We start from the raw sequence: 20,614 nt of genomic DNA on the forward strand, positions 1-20,614 counted from the left end.
TTTGCTTTACGAGGTACTAATACATCTGTGCTATTATTTTTCTAGAACATACTTCTGAGTTACTATATGAAAGCAAAGATAAAAATGTGCAAACTATCTAGCTGTGAAGTTAGGGTAAATCACTTTACAAGTGGTGCACAACTGAACCGCTAAAATATACAATTAAATATAATAAATTTTAATCAACAGTCAGATTTATTTACCAGTTATATGTTGGATTCAGAATATGTTAATTTGAAAATAGTCCTTATATTGAACAAATTAAAAAATACCAAGAGAGACCTATGTGGTGTCTGAATTTTTTTGTTTTCATTTTAATTTTAATTCATAACAGAGCTTCCTCAAGTATTTTAATTTCCTTTACAGCATCTTCCGCAACAACTTCTAAATCCTCTCATCCATTTGTGTAGCTTTCCAAAATGTTCTGTGAATATATATCTTCATCTTGAATAAATTTATTGGCTTTCCAAAAAAAGAATTGGAAATTAATTTTTGTTAAGTGACAAGCTCTTATATGACTTTCCGGAAACAAAGAAAGACTTGAGAAGCACTCCAATCAAAATCACATTACATAAAACAATCAAGTATGGAAATTTTTATAAAGTAATATATATGATCCTTACACGACTTCATTAGAACAAAACAAAGAAAGACTTAGAAAATACTCCAGTCATCGCACTACCTACAAAAATAATAGATGTGGAAAATTTTCTTAAGTGACATGACGATTTATATGACTATGTAAGAACAAAACAGAAAGACTTAGAATTATAAGATTCCAGTCAATGGGCTAAACAGTAAATGTGGAAAAAATTGTGAAGTGACATAGCCTTAAATAGACTTTGTACGTAGGAACAAAACAAAAAGACGTAGAAAATTCGCAAGACATTGATAAAGGTTTAACTATTTTTTTAGTTTTTGTAATTTAATGTTTTTTTTTTGTATTTCCGTTCTAGTAAAAAAATTATTTGAAATGCTAGAAGGACAAGAAACAAAACAAACATAATTTATAAGGTTAATGTTAATTTCTTGATAAGTATACCAATTTTTCAAAGTTATATTAAACGATAGAATCGAATGTCGAATCTACATGGATTATGGTTGTGTTTAAAATTTGTGTATATCGAATTTTAAGCAAAATGACTAGAGCAAATATATTTCATTTCAGAATTAAAGCACAGAAATGTAAATTTTAACAATAGTAAATGAAATAAAAACAAAGCAAGGTGCAAGAAACAAGAAAAAAAAAATACTTAGGTGTACAAGATGATATTTAGTGCAGATATTTTTAGAAGTGTTGGTTGTTTGGTCTACCGAAAATGTTCGTGATGTATGTTTATAATTTTTCATCATTTAAAATTATTTCAACTATTATCTTTGTCAATTAAACTACTATAATCATTATTTCTCATGTGAAAGAGCCTAAATTATTTAACTTCACTTGAACTCCTTAGAGAATTAAGCAAGGTAACTTCCTTTAAGAACATAGATGCATAAATAAGACTAAATAACATCATTTCGTCATTTAACAAGGGTTACTTAAAAGTCTCTTCCAGTTCTGAGTAAAAACTTTTTTCAATGGTTAAAATCTTATAACATACAGGTAAATGGTAATCAATCCATAATCAAGACAATAAACACATAAAGGAAGTGATAATACTGAACTAACATTAAATTGATAGTAGAAATCATTATATCAAAGAGTCATTAGTACCCAAGCCAACAATATGGGAAGGCTAGCCTCTCATAGTCACGAGAGACTCAAAACAAGAAGATAAAACAAAGAATTGAAAGAAAATGAAAGAAAAGAACTCCCAAAGTGGATGTTTTTTGTTCAAAGCATGCTCTAAACGAACTTCCTCCAAAAAGCATTTTTTTTTTTAAATCCTTCAAAACACAACACTATTATGTTTTTTGAAAAATCATTATGTGCTAAGCCTATATATGTGCGCTGAGCACACATCATAGTGCATCAGGCTTAAGAGACAACACTTAAGTACTTTTTATAACATTTTTTTTTACTACATATAATTTTTTTATTTTTAGTCATGATAAATTATTTTTGTTTTATTTTTAGTCCTTAAAATATTTTAAATAACACTTTAAACATTAAAAAAAAGGTGTTATAAAAACAAACATAATTTATAAAAACTAAAAAAATTACTAAATTGTGATAACTAAAAAGATATTTAATTTAACAATAAATGAGTATTTTTTTATTTAAACTATGGAGTTGAACTCCAATATTAAAAGTTTACAACAATTGAGATTCATCTATAACTCTTTATTATAAATGACTAAACTTGGCATTTCATACATCATGTATAAAGAAAAATTATTGCACCAATTACTATTTCATTTAATTAGAATATATTGATAATGAAATTTTTTAGCTTAATTACCTAATTGGTCACTTTATTTATTAGAAATAGTCCTCTTGTTTTTGGACTATGCAATTAAGTCAACTAACATGTTAGTGCCCAAGTAACATTAGACTCTATCTCTTTAAACTTAATGGAGAAAAAAGACAACACTAAAGATAATTGGTGAGATTTTCTATAAAAAAAAAAAAATCAATCATCACTAAAATTAATAAATACTATCAGGTTTGTAAATTTATCCATGAATAAATAAACAAAATTAATTATAATTAATCAAATCAATATAAAGGAAAGACTAATAAAATCATTTGATTGAAAATGTGATCACTTATAACCTTTAAACTAATAATAATATATTCTGAAAGTAAACTATTAAAAAAATAAAATAATTTATATTCAAATTTTTGTTAAATAAAAAACAAGAAAAAAATGCAACTATCTTAACAACAGACACTATAAAAACAGAAATAAACATTTATTGAACAAAAAATATCATTATCATTGTAATAAATAATATAAAAAGATGATAAAATAGAAATTTAATGATCATTTGTAAAATATTGTTATATTGTTGTTTAATCATAATTCAAATTAATATAATTTTTATTTTATATATATATATATATATAATAGATTGTGATTGAATGACGATCTAGATTTTTTTACATAATTAATGTATAATCTTTTTTATCATAAAGTATTTAGTCAAAAGTAAAAAATAACACTCCTCATATAAAATAATATCTTAATATTAAAATCTATCTATATGCTATATAAAAAATGTTGTAGAAAATAAAATTGACATGTGACTCTGTCTCAAGAGTTCCATAAAATAAATTATTTTCAAATAAAAAATTAGGAGATTAACATTCTCAAAATAAACTAATTTGATTGAAATATTCATTTATTATGTAATCTAAATAATGATTTTTAAAATTGATTGATGTCATAATTATAATGATTAACAATTATTATAATTGTCAGTATTGATTATAAAGGAATTGCAATCCAATTATATAAGTTAATGGCATATCATCATGAAAATAAAATAATCAGTATAAAAAGAGAGCATAGGATTTAGTAAGATATACAATGCTGCCTCATTTTTGCATTCGCTTCAATTCGTGTCTGCATCCACTTAACCTCATTCTTGGAGGGAATTGCTAATTTGTATTTTATATCTATTTTATATGTTTTCTCTAATTTTTTCGAGTACTTTATGAGTTAAGTTTATTTTTTCTTTTTACCAATGTGGGTTGTACCATCTTCCTAACACTGTTTTTTTCCCATTATTATTGATACTGTTTCATTTGCCTTTGTTCTTGATTGCTTGTAAATGTGCATGTTCTTCTTCTAAAGTCTTTTTTTTTTTTTTTTTACTTCATGCTCTTCTAAACTCTTGAGATGAAGTGGGTTGATAAAGCATTGTGTTCTTAAGTTTATTTGGTTAGTTATTACTTTTTTTCATTGTATTTTTTTTAAGAGAAATTGTTAGTTGGCTCCTATTTTTTTTTCGTTTATGCTTTGAATGTGCTCATAGAACTTTGATTTGCACCACTTATTTCTTATTTTCATTTGTTTGTTTTAGGGAGCACACAAAATTATAACGTTGATTTTTGTGTGTGTGTGTTGATTTATGTTGTTTCCTTTATCCCTATTCTTCAAATATATTCTTCCTTTTGGCCACTCTCATCATCACCATCGCCAATGGCCTTGATTTCATATATGGGCACCATTGCCTTCACCTATGCCATCCTTAATGGCAAGTGCATCTTCCACCATACATTGACTTCACCTTTGGGGATGCAGAATGAGACAAATAGTGCATGTCTTCAACTTTGATGATGGTTGTGTCCCTCGCTAGAGGAAGGGTTATTGCATAGACGAAGCGGCGACGGTAGCAAGGAAAGATTATTAAAGAAATTTGCTGCCGAAAATGGTCTCCGACAACGATGAGTGGTGACTGATTGGTTTGTTGGCAGAGGACTGGGGAAGAATAAACCTAGATTTATTTAATAAACCAAAAACCTATATTATTAAAAAACAAAGTTGCCTCATTCAAAAGAAAAAAACAAACAAAACATGGTTACCATTTTAATTTGTGATTCTCGTTCTATCGTTTTTATTCTCATATACCTCTTTATCGTTCCCTTGTTGGCACGTATCAATTCTATTATTCCCTCCATTCCAAAACAAATATAGTTATAGGTTATTTTATTAAAAAAAATTAATAGATAAATGAATAATCATTTTATAAAATTGACCTTGATATTAATATTACATTGAAAAATTAGAATGATAATATTGATGAAAAAACAGGTCAATATAATAACAAACTCAATAACAAAATAATAGACATTAAAAATAAATTTTCTCAAACAACAGGGGTGAAGCACTAATCTCCATTTTCAAATATTGTTTTGACAATCTTGAGGTATCATGTGTGTAAAACCTATTGTCCAACAATTAGTGATTCAACGATGAACAAATTTATAATTGTAATATGAAAAACACTTTTTGGTGGGTGTGCGAAAATCACAATATTTTTCTCTCCTTTCTCTCTCAATATTTTTGTAACTGTTTTTCTCTCAAATGAGTCTATCTCATACACTTTAAATTTGATCCTCTCTATTTAAATAAATGAATCAAAATGAAGCTTTTCATTTAGACTTTTACTTTACATAAGAAAAGAGTCCAAAAAATCTAACAAATATTAATAAAAAAAACTAATATTAAATAGTCTAATATCACATTTATTTTAAAATATTTTTTCTTTTAAATACCACACTTATTTTGGATGAAGGTAGCATTATGTTTTCCTCTTTCCTCTCCCTCTCCCTCTAATTCTCCTTGTGCAACATGTGTTCTTCTCCTCACTCATAGGCTACATCTTAGGCCCATTACCATTTCCCTGTATCCTCTTTCCTTTCTTCTGTACACTTGCATAATGGGCCTACTATTTTCTCAGAAAATTTCTGAGATCATTTTGGCAAGAACTTCTCAGGGTACGTAGGAAGTATTCAACTCATGAAGTTGTTTGCATTGAAAATGGACCCGTACTGGGATTGTTGTTGTCGATTTTCATCGTATGGAGATTATTATTATTATAATTGACTTTCATCAAATGTGTAGATCATCATAAGAAAAAAGTTATCTACTGTTTATACTATAAATTTATTAATTTTTATAAAATTGTTTTAAAACTGCTTTACAATATATCATTGTCAAAAATATGTTTTACAAATTAAATAGCTCAAACAAGAGTGAAACCTGAGATTTTTTTGTTGTTTGTACGACGCTCTAATCAGCTGGACTAATAAGCCTAATATGTTACAAAATAATTAATGTCGTTATATGGACTATTAAAATTTCTAATATATATCTAATGCGCATAATTTAAATAATAAATTTTGTAACAATTAATTTTGATATAATAATTAATATATTTATATACATGAATTTTACAAAAGGGCAAAACAGGTATTGCGCACAATTGTTGGGTGCACTTAGGAACGTCCCATTTAAAATCATGGCCCGAGTGTGTTTGAGTATGAGGTTGTGCTCCGCATTTTCTTATAGGTCTAAAATCATTCAAGGATGTAGAAGCAAGTTGTGGTTTTTCTTCAACCCACTTCAACTTAAACTTGAGAGAAGTTGAGATCAATCTGGAAGGGATCACTATATCATTAAGTTAATTTCCTTTGATCATACTTCGTTAAGATGTCATTTGTTGCATTTATTTTGTCCACTAAAAGTCGTGGTGATTAAATGGTGGCAGCTCGGGTTTACTAGCATGTCTACTAGCTAGCCACTTGATGACTTTATGTCCAATGATTCAATGAATAAAATAATAACTTGGCAGTTTTCTACTAGTTAGTATATATGGGAAGGATGATAATATATTTATGTGTCCTACAAGGGTTGTTATATGATTTCCATCTTCCTTGCCATTATTTATGGTTTTTGTTTGTATATATGTATGTATTTAGGTCATTGCTGGATTATGGATTTGTCTATTCTGGAAAATTGGGCCAACTTGTTGATGTTCTATCAGAGGTGTCTCCTTCTCCTTTGACTTTTAGTGCCATGAAAGTCCAAACATTATCTTGAATTGTATATATTGTGATGTGATTGTGATGAGTTTCTATAATTTCGTGAAACAGTTTTTGTTTTTGCTTCATATATACTGTACCAATGCTTTACGAGAATAGAAATTGTACACGTTCACCTCATTTTGGGGTGCACTTAGAAGGGAAATTAAAACAAGAAAGGAAAAAAAATTAAATTAGATGAAATGAAAAATGTGATTTGAAATGAAAAATAAATTTAAAGAGAGATAAAAAGAAAAATAAAATTAAAGTGATTTATACAACTATAGGAATTCTTATCCCTCTACTTCAAAAAAGCCTTAACATCTGGTAAAAAAAAAAAAAAAGCTTTTAGCATCCATTTTGAACATGTTGAAAGAATGACATTAACACTCAAACACTTTCAACATAAGTTAACAAATGATGTGAAAATTAACTTTTAATGTCAATTATAAATATAATAGATATAGAAAATAAGCAAAAAGTATAGATAAACAAAATTATTTATATTCATTCTAACTCAAATTAAGATATGATTTAGTCAATTTTATTCGATAGTAAATATAATAAGTTTTTTTTTCCTATAATGGTTATATTTAGAATTGATACGATCTGTGCTTTTATTTTATAAAACAAAATATATATGATAATTTTATTATTCTTTCTACGAATCACAAATTTCATACATATCAAGCATTAATTAAATTAAACATATATATATAAAAGACCTCAATAAGTATTCACACATCTATGTAGATTTAAATTATATATAAAAAATAATTAATACCAACAACTAAAGCAAGCGATGCATTAATGCATATCCTAATTACTCGGCCAAAAAATTAGTTACAGAAATATATATAGATAATTAGATATATATCAGCCTCAGCAAAAATAAAAAATAAAAAATTCTGGTTCTATTCCAGTTTAAAAGATATAGTGTAGTAGTAATAATTACTACATGATATTAAATTCTGCGGGTAAAAACATAATATTAAATTTCTTATTATTTCATTAAACACAACAATATTAAAATAAAAAATTCTAATCATTTTTAATTAAAATTAACTATCAATTAAATTCAAATTTTACAGTTATCAAGATACAATTTATTGCTCCCCAATTTAGAAGCATAAGTGTTTTATACGGTCTCACTATATCCCAAATGTCACAGGGATATCATGATTCCCAGAAAAGCACAAGTTCTACCACACACATCTTCTCTAAAGGACGTATGGATCGTCATGCACTAATTGGCAAGCATCTTATCTCTTCCTACTCCAACACTATTTGCCAACTCTGCTCAAAGAAGGGACATAGTGCTCACACCTGTCACAGTTAAGTTTTGATTTTACGGATTGTTGAAATAACAACCCAATTTCCACCTAGTCCAAACAACTTTGCCCAAGTTTAAGATCAGTTTTTGCTGCGGTAATTGACATTCAATTCCTTGGCAATGAATCCTTTTAATCTCATATAACTTAATTCCTTAAATGAAATCATGAGACTAATGTACAAAAGCACAACAAAATCCCTAGATCAAACACGGTTTTCTATTTCTACATAATCAAATAGCATGACCCAAAAATGAAGAAGCAATAACCAAACCTCTCAGTTCCCATTATTATGAAGATTCATCAACTTCATACAAAACAACCAGTTCAGATTTAAATGCCAAACTACAAACAAAATGCTTAGAAATTAAAAAGGAAAATAAACTAGATGGATCACAATCACAATTGGCTCCCTAAAGCTCTAGAAGCCTTCCTTAATTCTCTCTCGGTCTCCAAATCCAACTGTGAGAGATGCCTTCTCACCTCCAAATTAAAAGTGTCTCTTTGCATTTTCCACCTCAACAAGCTGGCACCTACAATTCAGAATTTTTCTGCCAAAAATTAAAATATCGATCCTTCAAAATTTGTCCTCAACTAGAAATAATAAAAGAATAGAGAAAAAATTGGAATGCCAAGAAAATCACCAACACTAAAAGCTATATCAAAAAGTAGAACGTGAGATAGAAAATAGGTAAAAGTATTTATAAGGAGGAAAAATATATATCAAGAAGAAAAATATACTTTATTTGTATGTAGCTATTATTTTGGGATTAGAAAATAGGTAAAAGTATTTTGATTTGTTTAATATGAAATGTTAGTGTAAAGAAGTTTTATAACCTACTCAATTTAATATAACAATATTAATAATCATTTCTTTAATTTATTTAACTAATATGAAATGGTATAAAAATAAATAAAATTAAATATATTAATATTAATATATGCCCATGTAAAACTCCAAAACATTGAAGTTAATACTAATTAGTAATTAGACTCTTTGAACTTATTATATACTTTTTAGAAAAACATTTATCAAAAATTGATTATATTACAGTATTAAAAAAATTCCAAAAGATGATTTGTAGTTATGTTAAAACACATTTTGAGGTAAGAATATTTAAAATATCAAGATTTAGATTCCTCGAATATATATGCACAACTCATTCAATATATATTTTCAAGCACCGTATCATGATTAGAATATTCAATTTCAAATTTGTATTTTATAAACAATATAATCTAGATTTCGGAAGTGCAAAAGCAACATGCATGCATGTTTAACTTTTCTTTTTCATTATTATATAACTGCTTGTTCATCTTTAGTTAAAACTAGTTCATATATATATATATATATATATATATATATATATATATGTTCTAGCTACTCTTCTTTTAAGAAGAAAACCGAACTACAACTTGTTTACCTGCAGTGTGATTGTAAATTAAGGTTCGTGTTGATGAATACTTGTTTTTTTTATTAATTGAGGGTCTAAAGGTCAAAACAAAAGAGAAAAACGTCATCTAGTTGTAAACTAAGGTTTGTGACTGCTATTTATCATATAAAGGAAAATGAAGTATATATATGAAGACTAAAATATTATTACCAGCTATCCTCTGTGATGCCACTTGAAAACTTTCACGGCTGCCATGACATAAATAGCATTTGAGAAATTGCTTATGAACTTGAAATAAGCATGTCTCCAAGAACGATTTATTAAGATTGAACCAAAAACGCCCCAAAAGCTTATAACAAATCCAATTGCCATACTCATGTAAAATTCACGGGTGAAAAGCAAATTTTCATCTTCAGGAACTTTAACAATGGGTTCCTGTGCAGGCTTCCCTCCAATACACAATTTCTCTAGTGGCGGTCCACAAAGATCAAGATTATCTTCATAACATGAGGCATTGAAACTCTGTAATTGTGTACCAGTTGGAATTTCTCCAGATAGATTGTTATGTGACAAATCTAACATGCCGAGTCGATCAATTTGAGTAAGACTCAAAGGAATTGAACCAACTAGATGGTTTCTTGACAAATCAAGAAAGTCAAGTGATGTTAACTTTCCAATATTTGAAGGAATCTTTCCGGTCAAATGGTTTCTTGATAAATTCAATGAAACCAATCCAAATAAATTCTCTATTTCCAGTGGAATTTCTCCAGAAAAGTGATTGCTTGAGAGATCAATGCTTTTTAAAAGTAGTAACACATTATTTTTGAACATTTGTTCTGAACCTTTCCACATCAAGAGTGCATTCAAATCATATGTATAATTACTAGACATGCGAATGGTATTAACATGATATGAATGACCTTGATAATATCTTGAAGATGTCTTTTGAGTCATTGAAGTAAAATTTTTTATGCATTTAGGAATCTGCCCAGACATGCTGTTTAGTGAGACATCCAAGAGTTGAATGTCACTTAGGTAGCAAATTTGCAATGGTAAACTTCCATGGAAATTATTTCTTCCCAAAATTAAAAATTGCAATTGTTGTAATTTGCTCCCAATCCAAGCAGGGATAAGCCCTGATAATCTGTTTTCTGCAATATCTAGCATTACTAGATTTGTGCAACTCCTCAAGGAGAAAGGCATCTCATCTGTTAATTTGTTGTTTCTCAATAGCAATGCTTGAAGATGAAGAAGAGATCCCATGGATGTTGGTATCCTTCCTGAAAAATTATTGTGACTTAAGTCCAAATAAGATAATGACTTGAAATGGCTCCAACAGTCTGGAATTTTTCCAGAGAAACGATTACTTGAGAGGTCTAATTGGTATAAAGTTTCAACAGTACCATTCACACATAAAAAGGAACGAGAATCTGAGAATTTATTTTTGGATAAATCAAGAAACAGGAAACCTCGGAGAAATGGTGGAATAGGGCCATCAAATTGATTTGGTCCAAGAGTTAGGGAATATTGAATATTCTTTATTGGGAAATTTGGAATTATACCATGGAGATTATTGTATGAAATATTCATTGAAATCCATTCTTGGAATGCTAAATTAGCCCAAAACCACTTCGGAACCATATCTGCAATTCCAGCATTTGAAATATCAATATCATCAAATTGATTTTGTGTCTCCAACCATTTGGGAAATACTGGACCTAGCTTGCAAGATCGCAATCCTATGTGCCTCAACTGAAATGGTGGGACCCAATTTTGGCTAAATGCCAAGGTCACTAAAGAGTTGTCAGATAACTCCAAGTATACTAACTTAGACATATTAGCGAAATGATAGTCAGTCAGCACACCCTTTAAGGAATTTGATTGCATATCTAATTCCTCAAGTTGAGGTGGAAATTTAATATCTTTAGGAATCTCTCCATTTAGCTTGTTTCCATAAAGATATAATCCTCTTAAAGATGAGAATATTGAGAGGTCGGGTAGTGTGCCGTTGATTTGATTCATGCCTAGATATAATTGTTCCAATGAATATCTAGCACATCCAGACAAGTGATGGATTATCATTGGAAACTCTTCACTCAAGCTATTATTAGACATGTCCAATGAGCGCAAAGCACATGCATTCCCAAATGATTTTGGAATTCCACCTTCTAAAATGTTTGATCGGATTGACAAAGACTCCAACAGAGATGGCAATTTGTTACTTTCTGGAATTTTTCCATGTAATTGATTTTCTGAAATATCCATTCTTTTCAAGGCAGAAAATATTGAAAGGTCAGGAAGCGTACCATTGATTTGATTTCCTCTTAAGTTTAATTCTTGCAGCGAGAATCTGGCACACCCAGACAATTGATGAATTATCACCGCAAGCTCTTTATTCAAATTGTTATAAGACATATCCAGTGAGCTCAAAGCACATGAGTTCCCAAATGATTTGGGAATTCCACCTTCTAAAGAGTTTGATCGGATTGACAGAGATTTCAAATGAAATGGTAAGCGGATGCCTTCAGGTATCTTTCCACTTAATTTATTTCCATCAAGAAACAATGATCTTAGAGATGAGAATACTGAAAGGTCGGGTATAGAGCCAGTGATTTGATTATATTTAAAATCCAAATCTTGTAATGAGTGTCTAACACAAGCACTAGACAAATTATGAAGGATTGATGGAAGGTCTTCAGTCAAATGGTTATCACTAAGGTGAAGCTCAACAAGGTTGGAAGTGACGTTGGACAGCCACTGGAGTATCATTGATGACGTGAAGCTGTTCGAGGAAAGATCAAGGATGGAAAGGGAACTAGAAAAATTGAATTTGGAGGGCCTCAATGAAAGGATAAACTGATCGGAAAGGCTACATTCACTTAAACTCAGTTCTCTAAGTGTTGGTAGCTTGGCAATCATTTGGAGGAAGCTATGAGAAGTGTTGAGATTAGATATGAAGACCAAGGAAAGATGGGTTAAAGAAATGAGATTAGACACCCAATGATCTCCATCGTCAATTTTGAGAGCACCATCATCATAATATCTGCCAAGATAAAGCTTCTGCAAATTTGAAAGGTTACCAAGTTGGGACGGTATACTTCCTTCAAAAGAATTGCCACTGAGATCAAGATACAGCAACTGGGAGAGATTTCCAATTTGAGAGGGTATATTTCCTTCTAAAGAATTGTAGCTGAGATCAAGATGCTGCAACTGGGAGAGATTTCCAAGTTGACGTGGGATTGAACCCTCCAGAGAATTCGAAGCAAGATTTAAGTATTTCAAATGAGAAAGAGAGCCAAACTGAGTTGGAATTTTTCCTTCAAAATCAGAATGTGACAGATCAAGGTATCTCAAGTTGGTGAGAGAACCAAGAAACTCTGGGATTCCTCTGCCTTGAAAATAATTCCAACTGAGGTTTAAATAGTTTAATTGTTGCAACTCCATCAACGACTTGTGGATCTCTCCTCTGATATAACGTTGCCAGACAATATCAGTGATATCATCAGCGAAGGCATGTGAAAATTTAACCTGACCGTGAAGGTCGAGCATTAGAACATGGGCGGTGAGGTTGGAGCAGCGAATCCCTTGCCATTGGCAGCAATCAGAAGTGGTCCAAGAAGAGAGCATGCCATAGTCATCCACAAGGGCAGCCTTGAATTGGAGGAGTGCTTCCCTCTCAGTCTGAATGCACATAATATGGTCTTGAGCAGAAACAACAACCTGCAACATCATCATCATAAATGTTATTATGCCTTCCATGAATTTCAAACCAACTGGAGTTTATTTTTTACTTTTAATAAATAACAGTAAAAAAAAGTTTTAGATATTCATACTTTTAATAAAAAAATCCTTTTAGGATATTTAATTTTAAAAAATTTTATAATTATTTCTTTCCCGCTTTTTTAATATTCTATCAGCTCCTTTTTTATTATTTATATTAAACATGTTATATTCTATGCATTTATGTTATAAATATAAAAGCAAAAGAAGTAATTATTATGACGTTTTTAAAATTTAAACAAGTAACTAAAACTATGAATATTGGTAAAAATGTTTGAATATAAATGTGTGTATAACTTTTATTTTTTTATTTAAAAGTTAAAATAATTTGAATAGTCTAGGGGGTTAATTTAATTAGTTGGAAATTAATATAAATTTTTTGATATTATCTTTGATTTCAATAGATAAAAAAAATCTTAGCTTGGTATTTAATTTGCTGAAAAGATTTGAAGCATATAAACATGGCCGCTATGAGATGGGTTCGGCATACAACACTTCTAAATAATAATTATGACTTCTGTGGTTCTGTTTGCTTCTACCACAACTACTTTAGAAAAATAATTATTTTAAGGGAAATTTTTGAACGAAAACTTTCATCCAAATGCCATTGAATTTTTATTTTAATTTTAAAATAAATTTTGTTCCTAACTTCTCTTTTAAATATGTAACAATTTTATTAGTTCATACTATTTTTTTACAAACATTAACCAACAAAATTGGTATATATTTAAAAGAGAAGTTAGGAGAAAATTTATTTATTAGATAATATTATAAAATACTTCAAATGTAATTGAATCCATTGGCTTATATATTTTCAGCTTTCAGTTTTTAACTTTTCAACTTTCAACTTTATAATTTCATCTACAATTTTAACTATCAATTAGCAATATTTTAAGTAATCGTCCGAAACACAACCTGAATTTATGGTGGCAAAAACTATGAGCAAGATTTTGTGCACTAATTACTTGACCCATATTTTGTTATGCATTTCGACTGAAAGATTTTCAGTTTAAAGATGCTAAAATGTACTTTAGTATATATATATATATATATATATATATATATATATATATATATATATATTCTTATGAGTAAAAGTGACGATCACTACACAACAATGACACAATTGCTGCTTATGTTCCCATTTTTCTTTTATTTTCCAATTTAATATTTAACCAATTAAATAAAAATAATGTAGCATTCTAAACGATATATATCAAGGGAAGACTTGGAAAAGTCTCCAGTCAAGAAGTTGCAAAAAAAAAGTTTTTAAAAAAAACTAAAGATTACTCATCCGTAACTTTTGCACTTTGTTTGGATTAGAGATGAAATAGAGAAAAAATGAAAGTGAAAAAAAGAGAAATAAAAGAGAAACAAGGTAGAGAATTTATATTGTTTAAATAGAAAGTAAAAAAATGAGTGTTTTTTTTAGGAATCCTCCCATAAAATCAATATTGCTTCTCACAAAATCCTCCCATTTTACCACTGTTTTTGAGGAATCAATTTTTTTTTTGGACCCCACTAAATTTGTTTTTACTTCATTTTCATTTCCATCCCATCTAAATCAAAAGTTCCCATTTCATTTTTTTTACCCCACTAAATTTGTTTTACTTCATTTTATTTTCAGTCCATCTAAACCAAAAGTTCCTCACTTCTTCCCAATTTATTTCCTTTCAAATGATCCTAGTGGAGGACTTCAAATTATATGTAATTGACATTAAAATCATAACGTGTTTGAAGTGGCATTCAAAGTAGGTTTAGTTGAAAAAAGTGACCATGTTCTTAACGAAGAAGAGGAAATTGGGTTTAAAAACATATACCATGCTTGAAGAGGACATTCAAATTTAAAGTTAATTAATCTATTTGTCCTAGATACCAATAGACCCATAAATGATTTATTTATTATTAAAGTGACCATGTTCTTAATATATATATATATATATATATATATATATATATATATATATACATAAATGCTTTAAAAAAACGAAGAAGAGAATATTGAGAAAAAAGAACTAAAATATTCAATAAATTAAAACAATTCAATTCCAATTAAATTCACACCAAAACCCAATACTTTCTATAATTTTTAAAATTCTTAATTGGCTATAATTTCATTATTCCTATACATCAATATATTAAATATCAAATATAAAATAAATTTCTTAATATCAATTTTATATTTGTCTTATATATCAACCAAAATATGTACTCCTTAATATAATAAAAAATTAATACTATGACACTTTCAAGGGATGATTTGAAAAAATATATCATCAATTTGTCATGAAAATAATGTATGATTGACAAATATAGCTAATAGAACTTAAAAAGAGTAATGACATTCAAAAATTGGAAAAAGCCACTATATTCTACTCTACACATAAAAAAGTGTATGCATGGTGTGAGCCTTTTTTGTGTGTGCGTACGGAGAGAAAGATTGAAAATAAAATTTATTGTATCTTTCATTTGTTTAAGTCAAAATGGATTATATTAGAATCTTAAGAGAAAGATCATTTTGAAGGTTAAAATGGGAAAAATGAAAATTATTGAATTAAGATTAAAAATAATATATCATTGAAATTATTGAATTAAAATTAAAAATAATATCATTAAAATTAAAACTTAATTATAAACATAGAATGTAATATTATTATTGTCCTTGTCTTTATTATTGTTGTCATTATCTTTGTCATCACTATTTATGCCTTGTTGCCACTATCATATTTGATGGTTCAACATCTACATATACCATGGTTCAACCTTGAAAACAAAAAATAAGGGGGCAAAACAAACGGTGCTTCAACCTCTAATTCAATCCGAAACATTATGAACCCAAAAAACAATGAACAAAACATAGGAGAATGATCTATTTTAAGAAGAAAAAAATGACAAAACTGTGAATAAAAATTTAAGGAAATTGAAATTCATTGAAATCAAATGAGATTTGAATTGCGATTTTCACAAATACATTCAAATGAGAAAACATGAACGAACCTGCAACATCATAAATATTATTATGGCTTGCATGTATTTGAAACGAACTGGATTCATGGTTGGCATTTTGGTGATTATGATCAGAAAGGCAAAGTGATTGATGAAATGAATCCACTGAATATGAGAATTAGAATGATACTGATGACTTTAGGACTGCCAATAGGCATGCATATATATAACATCGGGATGGTTAATGGAAGTCACATTTCTCAACGGTTGGGCCACTCATAAATTCTTCCAAGTATGTAAAATATATTCAAATAATTTCTTTTGATGCAAATAGTCTGATTAGTTATGTTTATTTTATAATTATTTCTTTCCCGTTTTTTTAAATTATCAGCTCTTTTTATATTATTTATATTATACATGTTATATTTTATATATTTATGTTATAAATATAAAAGCAAAAGACGTAAGTATTATGACGTTTCTAAAATATAAACAAGTAACTAAAACTATGAATAATGGTAAAAATGTTGAAATATAAAAGTGTGTATAACTTTTATTTTGTTATTTAAAAGTTAAAGGGATTTGGATAGCTAGGGGATTTAGTTTAGCTGGTTGAATAAGATTTACGAATTATTATATATCTTTTGTTATTATCTTTGATTAAACAAAAGATAAAAAAGAAGAAATTGGATAAAAAAAAAGCTTGGTATTTAATTTGTTAAAGAGATTTGGAGCATATACGTATATGAGATGGGTTAAAGAGATTAAAACTTAATATATATACACCCCTTTCTTTTTCTTTTTAACCTCCCTTGACATTTTTTTTGGAAATATATATACACCTTAATCTCTAAGGAATTACAAATTGAGTACGTGTTCATATTAATATTTTGTGCCATAAGACTTATCATAGTTACATCATTTGCAGTTCTATTACGTCACAGGGAGGAATTTTCTATTTCATCAATTTTTGCTATATGTTGGATTCAGAATATGTTAATTACAAAGTATTCCTTATACTTAACAAATTAAAAAATACCAAGAGAAGCCTATGTCGTGTCTGAATTTATTTGGTCTCATTTTTAATTTTAATTCATAACAGAGCTTCCTCAAGTATTTTCCTTTACAGCATCTTCCGCAACAACTTCTAAATCTTCTCATCCATTTGTGTAGCTTTCCTAAATGTTCTGTGATTATATATCTTCATCTAGAATAAATTTATTGACTTTGCAAACAGAGAATTGGAAATTAATTTTTATTAAGTGGCATGCCCTAGTATGACTTTCCGGAAACAAAACAAAGAAAGACTTAAGAAGCACTCCAATCAACATCACATTACATAAAAAACAATTAAGTATGAAATTTTTTTATAAGTAATATGGTCCTTACACGACTCCATTGGAACAAAACAAAGAAAGACGTAGAAAATACTCCAGTCATCGCACTACCTACAAAAATAATAGATGTGAAATTTTTTTTATAGTGACATGACCATTTATATGACTATGTAGGAACCAAACAAAACCATAAAGACTTAGAATTTAAGATTCCAGTCATTGCGCTAAACAACAAATGTGGAAAATTTTGTGAAGTGACATGACCCATATACTTGGGAACAAAACAAAAAGACTTAAAAAATTCGCAAGATACCCACATTGACCTTTGTCTATATTTTGCTAACGTAATATACAGACTATTACTTCATTGATTTTGATTGATAATTTCTTTTGAAGGAATTCTGTGTCAACAAAAGTGGTGCTTATGTAAGTTCTGTATAATATACTACCTACGTACGGTCTTTTATATAAAAAATAAAAGATAACATATTTTTTTCTTTTAATTATAAGAATGATAAGACTACTTTATTATTAAATCTGTGATACTATATAATTCATAATTCAGACAATATTTATTGATCTTTATATCTTGCACCGAAGAAAATCCTAAGTCTTAAACCATTCAAACTTATAAGGTTTGTCGCCAACCAAACTTGGTGGTAATTAGGGAGAATTGTTTTTGCTTTTGAAAATTATAGTGTTTGCTGAAATGACAACTTGAACCGGAACTAACTTAATGGTTGTATCTTGAAACTTTGGTGCTGTTTCTCTAGATGTGTATACTATATACTTGAACGACGATTTTACTTTAGTTTGGGTATTTTTTATTCTAATCCAATCCAGGTTTAGTTTTGTTTACATTCTGAATTAGAATTTGATAGGTGTTGGCTTTTTCTTTATTAAAACAAAATTAAGTGATTATTAAAACACCATCAAGTCAGAAATCCAACATAAGATGCACGAAACATAAAAAAGATAAATTAAGTGATTATTTATTTGAGTATTTTTGCCTTTTTAGAAAAGATGTTGGGTTTGCAGTAAACTTTGTAAATTCATGAACTTACGGATATCTGATTAAATGCAAGAGGCTGCAAGTTTTGCATCAGAAGGATCTGTAATGAATGAGTTGAGGCACTGGAATGATTTGTATGGTGAAGGAGGTTCGAGGAAGAAACAACAGCTCACTTACTTCCTTTAGATTGTGGAATGCTACATTTATTTTTGGATTTGTGACCATTCATCCTCAATGATACCTTTAACAAAGAAAGAAGTCCTTCATCAGAGATGTTGAACTCAAAGCATGCCCAAATGTCTCACTATATCCCAAATGTCACAGGGATATCATGATTCCCAGAAAAGCACAAGTTCTACCACACACATCTTCTCTAAAGGACGTGTGGATCGTCATGCACTATTTGGCAAGCATCTTATCTCTTCCTACTCCAACACTATTTGCCAACTCTGCTCAAAGAAGGGACATAGTGCTCACACCTGTCACAGTTAAGGGATGGTTAATGGAAGGCACTTTCTCAACAGTTGGGGCAGTCATAATTTATTGCAAGTATCCAAAGGGTCTTCTTCACTACCTCATCAGTGGGGAACACTTGGAAAAGTCTCCGGTCAAGAAATTACAAAAAACTTGATCGTATATCCTAAGGCAATGACATTCACATTTAAAATATATAATTAAAAAACTAATAAACACAAAATTTCTAATTTATGAAAACAAAAAACTACACTTTAAAATAATAATAATAATTATTATTATAAACACTAGATGCACCCAACATTCCAACGAGCAAGAAATCATTATCCTGATTATTTAGCATGCTACATTTACACGTTTAATTGTTCTTCACAATAAAACTCATTTATTTTATTGTTACGAAAACAAGTTAACCACTGTATTGCAAAATTAGTATCTCTCTCAATATGTTCTGACTTGAAATTATCATATTCTTCTTCAAAATTAATTATACTAAAAATAGTTCAAAGTCATCAAATCTTACCGTTACAATTCACTATATAATATTACTTTATCAGTTATTAAATATACGTTACCAATTAATATTTTATGAACAATTTATTTGAGATCATTGCATAATAACTATAAAAAAATACTTAGAAAGCTGATTTTATTTATAGTTATATTTTTTTATTAAAAAAAATCTGACAAGTTGCTTACATAAACTATATGAAAAGCAAAAGAAATGGAAGGGCTATAATATTATTACATGCATGCTAACCTTTAGCTACCTTTGATATTTTATTAGGGAACATTGCTACCTTGGCACAAATATTGTCTCGTAAATTGTTCAAGAACCTGAAATAGGCATGTTGCCAAGAACGCTTGAATAAGATTTCGAATGCCCATCTAGCAGGTTTCTTAGCAAATCAAAAAATTCAAGCGACCTTAGGTTTCTAATATTTGAAGGAATTTTTTCAGTCAATTTGTTTCTTGATAAATTTAATGAGACCAATGCAAATAAATTCTCTGTTTTCACTGGGGTTTCTTCTAAAAAAATGAGACCAAACCTCTCAGTTCCCATTATTATGAAGATTCATCAACTTCATACAAAACAACCAGTTCAGATTTCGACTAAAAAGTAAATATTGAACTTAAGGCATCGAAAACTATCTAACACGAAGAGTCGATTAATTTGAGTAAGACTTTGAGGAATTGAACCATCTAGCAGGTTTCTTAGCAAATCAAAAAATTCAAGCGACCTTAGGTTTCTAATATTTGAAGGAATTTTTTCAGTCAATTTGTTTCTTGATAAATTTAATGAGACCAATGCAAATAAATTCTCTGTTTTCACTGGGGTTTCTTCTAAAAAAATGAGACCAAACCTCTCAGTTCCCATTATTATGAAGATTCATCAACTTCATACAAAACAACCAGTTCAGATTTAAAGGCCAAACTACAAACAAAATGCTTAGAAATTTAGAAGGAAAATAAACTAGATGGATCACAATCACAATTGGCTCCCTCAAGCTCTAGAAGCCTTCCTTAATTCTCTCTCGGTCTCCAAATCCAACTGTGAGAGATGCCTTCTCACCTCCAAATTAAAAGTGTCTCTTTGCATTTTCCACCTCAACAAGCTGGCACCTACAATTCAGAATTTTTCTGCCAAAAATTAAAATATCGATCCTTCAAAATTTGTCCTCAACTAGAAATAATAAAAGAATAGAGAAAAAATTGGAATGCCAAGAAAATCATCAACACTAAAAGCTATATCAAAAAGTAGAACGTGAGATAGAAAATAGGTAAAAGTATTTATAAGGAGGAAAAATATATATCAAGAAAAAAAATATACTTTATTTGTATGTAGCTAATATTTTGGGATTAGAAAA

The 20,614-nt window shown here is 28.9% G+C and overlaps 1 protein-coding gene and 2 long non-coding RNA genes across 5 annotated transcripts in view; 1 reads left to right on the top strand and 2 right to left on the bottom strand.

The window, feature by feature from the left end:
• LOC114390905 (receptor-like protein EIX2) overlaps positions 1-20,614 on the bottom strand; it is a 75,815-nt gene that overhangs the window by 50,858 nt on the left and 4,343 nt on the right. The window contains exons 1-2 of one of the 3 annotated variants that reach the window (XM_028351834.1): positions 15,975-16,119; positions 12,354-12,917 (exon numbers count right to left, since the gene is read on the bottom strand). In XM_028351834.1, the coding sequence (XP_028207635.1) occupies positions 12,354-12,917; positions 15,975-16,040 (630 nt within the window). In that variant the 5' untranslated portion in view covers positions 16,041-16,119. Of the gene's footprint in view, positions 1-12,353; positions 12,940-15,974; positions 16,120-20,614 lie in introns of those variants that run through there. The other 2 variants (XM_028351833.1, XM_028351835.1) reach the window with 2 other exon arrangements.
• Positions 5,215-6,561, top strand: LOC114390925. Its single transcript, XR_003662036.1, has 2 exons — positions 5,215-5,386; positions 6,371-6,561. It is a non-coding gene; the product is annotated as an uncharacterized LOC114390925 (long non-coding RNA).
• Positions 17,165-18,775, bottom strand: LOC114390926. Its single transcript, XR_003662037.1, has 2 exons — positions 18,325-18,775; positions 17,165-17,371 (listed from the first exon to the last, which is right to left on the bottom strand). It is a non-coding gene; the product is annotated as an uncharacterized LOC114390926 (long non-coding RNA).

The sequence above is a fragment of the Glycine soja genome, chromosome 16 (assembly GCF_004193775.1).
Source record: "Glycine soja cultivar W05 chromosome 16, ASM419377v2, whole genome shotgun sequence".
Lineage (NCBI taxonomy): Eukaryota > Viridiplantae > Streptophyta > Magnoliopsida > Fabales > Fabaceae > Glycine > Glycine soja.